The sequence below is a fragment of the Electrona antarctica genome, assembly GCF_951216825.1.
Source record: "Electrona antarctica genome assembly, chromosome: 5".
Lineage (NCBI taxonomy): Eukaryota > Metazoa > Chordata > Actinopteri > Myctophiformes > Myctophidae > Electrona > Electrona antarctica.
In genome coordinates this window covers 46,508,397-46,514,646 of record NC_136810.1, presented here as the reverse complement: position 1 = coordinate 46,514,646, position 6,250 = coordinate 46,508,397, and the positions used below count along the sequence as shown (strand labels likewise).

Below are 6,250 nucleotides of genomic sequence, written 5' to 3'. Positions count from 1 at the left end.
AAAATACTCAAAATCTACAAAGTAACTTGTAACTACAGTTTTCAAATAATTGTAGTGGAGTAAAAGTACAATATTTGCCTCTGAGATGTAGTGGAGTAGAAGTAAAAGTACTGGCAATTGGAAATACTCAAGTAAAGTACAAATACCTCAAAATTGTACTTAAGTACTGTACATTTTAGTTACTTTCCACCACTGTCATTTACTGCCCTAAACGAAAAACATCCAGTCCATAAACTCAATTCCAAATTGAGTGCCATGGAAACACTATGATTATTGGACTGGATACATCATGGTTGTGTATAGGAATCCTGTGTTCAGAAAACACACACGCACACAGGCACACAAACGCAAACATGCGCGGGTGCACACAAACAGTGACTCTCTGTTAATCAGGATTTAGACAAGAAGTATATTGATCAGGAGCCGGTCTTGGAGGTCTTGGAGGACGGCTGTGATGTGGTCTTTGGATTATTTCCTCAGCTCCTCATGTTTGTACTGGAATTTCTGTAAATGAAAAGAAACCATGTAATTAATAATCTAATATATAGACCTTAACTCAAAGACCGCCATCTAGTGGTGGCTCAGAGCGGCACACTCGCCAAACACATAACTCAATGGGCGAGGCTCTTAGATTGACAGCCATTCTGGCCGACAATTCCGAGTCAGGAAGTAAAAATCAGATATTTAACGGCTGCCGCAAATGCCTTTTAATCCACCCTTAACATACTTTATGTAAACTATAGGATCATATTGTTTAGAGAAAGGAGCCAAAATCAAGTTTGTTTTTGGTCTAAAGAGAAGAATCCTTTATTGTGTATAGGTATGTTTATAGGTGTTTATGTATGTACATATGTTTTGTTTTCCATATCAGAAATGCTTTTTTTGAGTGGTGTAAACCACTCCTACAACTGGCTTTTTGAGTGGTGTAAACCACTCCTACAACTGGCTTTTGTGTGCAGAAAAAAATGAGCATGGTTGCTATGTTCAAAATAATTTCTGACGTAATTAAATCACACCCGGGTGAACTGGATGACCGTAGCAACCATGGTCATTTTCTCTGCACAAAAAAAGCCAGTTGTGAAATCACATCCAGGTGTGATTTCATTACGTCAGATCAGAGCTGATCAGGCTATATAATACCTTACCATATATAATACCTCACATCGGACAAAAACTCCAGCTGAATCAAGTTCATGGTCACAAATCATCACATCAGAAGACGAGTCTACCTAGCCAAAGATCTTTAACGTCAGACATTACGTCAGACCACAGCTGATCATGCTATATAAAACCTTACACCACTCAGTTCACACGGGTGTGATTTTTTTTATAATTGATTGTGATGTTTTTTGTATCTTGTTTTGTTTATTTGTTTGTTTGTTAAACATTCTTGAAATGCCTGTAGGCCTATACCAAAAATCCTAATAAACAAGAATCTGAGATATTTACTAGTTTTCTTTCCCCAGTGTTATGACCACGGTTAGTCGACACAGTTGATCACCATAATCAATTGATATTATAATATTTTTAATCAAAAGGCGATTTTTAAGATTAGTCTTATATTTATCAGTTATGGATCTCATCCTTACCTTCTCCTCGTTGCGCATCCATGCAATATAGGGAGCGATTCTGGAGAACACATTGGGAAAAGTGAACTTTCCTGAGCGTGTAGTGCAGCCCTTATTCACGAAGCTGGCAGCACCAAAGACATACGTTTTGCCCTTCCACGGGCAGGTAAAAGCTCCCCCAGAGTCGCCCTATAGAGAGAAAGAGACAAGTGGATTTTTAGCTCTTCCATGGACATGTGACTTGACCTTTGACCTTTTGCTTGTAAAGCACCTGGCAAATATACACACTTTACAAAAGTAAAAAATCATATATACATTTTTCATGGTTTTCATGTTTATGTCAGAATAAGCCTACTCACTTGACAGCCACTGTCTTGTGGATCGACCCTTAGAGCACAGATTGTGTTCTTGCTCAATGCCCAGTTCCAGTAGTCCTCTCTGGTACAGGTCCCGCGGTCAACCACAGACAACTCAAGTTCCTTCAGCTTGGGAGATATTGGACCGCCAGCTGATGAAACACAAAAAAAAGAAAAAGAAAAAAACACGTAAAAAGCCTTAAGTACAATAGAGAGGATTATGTACAAAAATCCATTTAATATTATGGACGTTTTAGGCCAAGTTAATGGCAAAATAAATGTGTATCATGACTTTATGTATGTAGTTGCTGCATCAGATGAACCATCAAAGGCACTTTTAAAATAATTATACACATATATAGTAGGCAGCTAGGCCCTATCCAACCCACAGTAAATCATCCCCCATCCAACCAAATAGCATTTGGTGTTGCGGGGTAGAATCATGTCAGCAGGAGGCAGGGGGGCCAGCTTGACGGAATCCGTCAGAATGGCATCTGAGCTGAGGTACAGCAGGGCAAGGTCCGCTCTAAAGGAAGACAAGCATATCCATTGTAGGTGTTGGGTTGAGTGTAATCAATGCACTATTTACGACTGATTTATACTAAGAAGTAGGCTATAAATCAATCTCAGACCATTTTTGTTCATTTCAAGCTTTTCTGTATTGGTTTCTTGTCTATAAAGAGAGGAGAATAAGCAAGCACTCAGCTGAGTATAGTTCAAAGTAATAATGCACGGTTCTGGTAGAAACAGTCCATAGAAAAGAATACCAGCTCTCACTTTACACTATATCCAATAGGATTCTTGTTTATTTCCATTTTTCCCCCAGCAGCAAACAAAAAACGGACATTTCGGCCCTAAGGCCTTAATTCCTCAGCGTGAATAACGACACTGGTGTCAAAACTGGAAATTAACAAGAATCATAATATTGTCTATAAATTTGAAATAAAGGAACAAATGATAAAGATTCAACCATGCAGACACGGAAAAATTATCAAATAATGCAAATAAGAGTGTTGAAGTCTATGATAAATGATCCACCCACCCGTTTTTGTAATTATTGTACATGTTGTAGTTGGGATGGATTGTGTAGTCGAGGACCGTGATGAACTGCTCCGTGTCAGATACTGTGTTCAGGTCATGCTCACCAAGGACCACAGCCCACCTTGTGAAAGCACTTAAAAAGATGCACACAGTATATTTTTCAAGCTTAAGCCAAACGTTTGCAGAAGGTGTGACAATATTGAACTCAAATTCATTCATAAGGTGAATAAGTGTAGGTTGGTTACTGTATAATCCATTTGGTACTTACTTGTCCCGGTCTAAACAGTGAGCAGCAGTGAGCACCGTTCTTTTCCCGACCAGGATTCCTCCACAATGGTGGTACCACCAAAACCACCATTTGTACTGAAGAGAGACCTGCGAGAAACAAATATACAGTTCTAGTGAAATAAATGACACGTGTGTGTCTCTCTCTCTCTCTGTGTGTGTGTGTGTGTGTGTGTGTGTGTGTGTGTGTGTGTGTGTGTGTGTGTGTGTGTGTGTGTGTGTGTGTGTGTGTGTGTGTGTGTGTGTGTGTGTGTGTGTGTGTGTGTGTGTGTGTGGGGTGTGGTGTGTGTGTGCGGTGTGTGTGCGTGCGTGCGTGCGTGCGTGCGTGCGTGCGTGCGTGGGTGCGTGCATGCATGTGTGGGGGGGTTACGATTAGGATTATTAGGCATTTAACAATCTGAGAGCCCATCAGCAAATAAAGGAAAAACAGAGCCCTCTTTTCCTTTGTTAAATGCCAAAATAGTGTAATGTTCATTTCATGTGCGATAATTAAAATGATGCCTTTTCAGTATAGGCCATCACCATTACACATTTAAGTTGGCGATTAATTATTAATAATTGCATTTAACGATTTCATTGTGTTTTCGGCATTGAACATTGGACATTTGATGTGGATCAAAATACATTTTCAGATTGCCTTTTAGTGTTCGTAATCACAAATTGCACAGAGACGATTTGACAAATAACTTAAAGATGTTAAAGATATGGGCCATATGCCATGGTTTTGTACTTGTTCTGTTTTGTATGTGTCCATGAAGTTAACATTACTCAACATTAATAGAACCCTGGGTGTGGTTATAATATTCAAACATGTCTTCGCTGTGTACTTTTGGTTTCTTCCATTTCTTCCTGACCGCTGAAAGCCTTTGAGTCAAAAGGCCAAATCGAAATACACCCCTTTAGTGACACACGGAAATCATCCTGTGGGAACGGCTTCAGTTGCGGCGGGTCAGTAGGCTATATTACATGTCTATTAATTTAAGAATTGAGGTTTATATGGTATTTACACTGTAAAAATAATCATCAGTAAATTGTTTAACTCTGACTAAATGTTACCGCGTAGGGCCAAGAGTTGGGGCGAGCCTCCTGACCTCCTACAATCCTGCTGGTCTGGTTCATGTTATGCTCAGCAGTGTCCTCATACCAAGGACGATTCACTGAGGAGGAGACATGGGGAGAACAGAGAAAACCAAGAGCTGAGAACAGATTCTACAAATGTCTTCTAAATGCTAACAGTTTTCTGAAAAACCTATGTTTCTATGTTAGTGGTTCTCAAACTATTTCATGTCAAGGAGCCCCAGAATGAATATGCATTTACCCGCAGACCCCCGTCTCAAAATAGGTTGTTCCAGGGACCCCCCCCCCCCCCCCCCCCCCCCCCAGAAGCAAATATTTGAGTTAAAAAACGTTCACTGTAAAATAATATATTCAAAGATTTGCACACATTTACACGATTTTTCAAAAATAGCAGATCTACAAGCTCATAATGCGGCACTCGGTGCCACGCTATGCGCTTGTAGATCTGCTATTTTTCAACAGCTAAAGTTTAAAATAATGCATAAAGTGGTTAAAAGCTATAAGGTAAAAAAAAAAAGAAGACAAAAAGGCTATACGGTGGCACAGACATGCACGTCCTCAGGTCTAAATGAGTTTAAAAAGGGCAGTGGTGGAAAAAGTTGTTACTTATGTAGAAATACTAATGTAATGTAATGTAATGTAATGTAATGTAATGTACTAGTTTAAACAATAATTCAATTCAAATGTTGTGTCATAAGTCAGTGGTTCCCAAATCCCAAATGTCTTCATGTCAAGGACCCCCAAATTGACACTAATTAGCCCACGGACCCCCCCATTTGAAAAAGTATGCCAGGACCCCCATAAGAGAAGGTTTTTACGGCTCTAGCAGTGACTCTCAACCCATTTAATTTCAAGGACCTCCAGTTTGACATGCATTAAATGGGGGGTCCGTAACCCCCCATTTAATGGCATTTCTATCTCTGGGACCTCCAATTTATATCGTAAAATCAATGTTATTTCAACTCTGAGAGTGTACAAATGGAACCAAATGGACCCGTTAGATCATACGTAGATATAAAACACTGCAGCAAAAAAAAACATTATTATGAAACTTACAGACACACACACACACACACACACACACACACACACACACACACACACACACACACACACACACACACACACACACACACACACACACACACACAGAGTGAGAAAAGGAGGGAGTTAGACCAGTTACAATATTTGAGCCTCTTGCTTAATAAGTTAAAAGGTTTTTGGTGATTTTCTTTTTATTTGATTTTTTTTTTACCAGTCTGCTTGCGTGCATCTGTTTCTCCGGCTGTAGTCGGAACATCAGCCACGGTTTCTTCCAGGAGTTTGACTGGAGTTTGAAGCTCAATGTTTTCAGCAGGCACAGCCATGCTGAAAGCTAGAGCCAAACATCAGTGTTCAAGGGAGGGCTCTCTCCCACAGACAGGCTGAGACAGATAAGGCTTACAGACACAGAGCAACTTGTGAGTTTGCCAAGTTTGCCAAAATATGAATTCCATTGCATGGTCTCAGGGTTCCACTTGGAACCCCGATCAAGGACCAGTGGTCCCCCCAGCTAAATGATGGAGAGTTGGTAACCAGAATAGATATTTAACTCTTTAGAAATGTGAAATGAAACCGAATGGACCCGTAGGGGGTCCATTCGGTTTCATTTTACACTCTGAAGAGTTAAATTATTGTTAAACTGAATTACTTAATTTACAAGAAGTCTACACTATAGAATGTAGAAGAATTGTTATTTTGAGCAACATTTCGGTCTGTTTTGTTTAGTTTTTTTCATTATTTTAGCTGCAGGGCCACCTTGTATCTATCCCAGTACAAAATAATAATAAAATAAAGGCAAAAGCCACAAAGAAAGCTCTACATTGTCATAATAGGACACACCATACAAATCATTGCTTCCTTCAATAAGTGCACAATAAAATG

The 6,250-nt window shown here is 39.6% G+C and overlaps 1 protein-coding gene across 1 annotated transcript; it reads right to left on the bottom strand.

Annotated features, from left to right (window-relative positions):
• Nucleotides 1-287: 287 nt before the first annotated feature.
• LOC306924008 (elastase-1-like) lies at nucleotides 288-5,694 on the bottom strand (the record flags this gene model as incomplete). The annotated part of the gene is made up of 8 exons (XM_079502351.1): nucleotides 288-308; nucleotides 1,590-1,757; nucleotides 1,928-2,076; nucleotides 2,314-2,450; nucleotides 2,967-3,086; nucleotides 3,234-3,340; nucleotides 4,307-4,407; nucleotides 5,583-5,694. The coding sequence occupies 8 exons, from the start codon at nucleotides 5,692-5,694 to the stop codon at nucleotides 288-290; spliced, it is 915 nt and encodes a 304-aa protein (XP_079358477.1).
• Nucleotides 5,695-6,250: the final 556 nt, after the last annotated feature.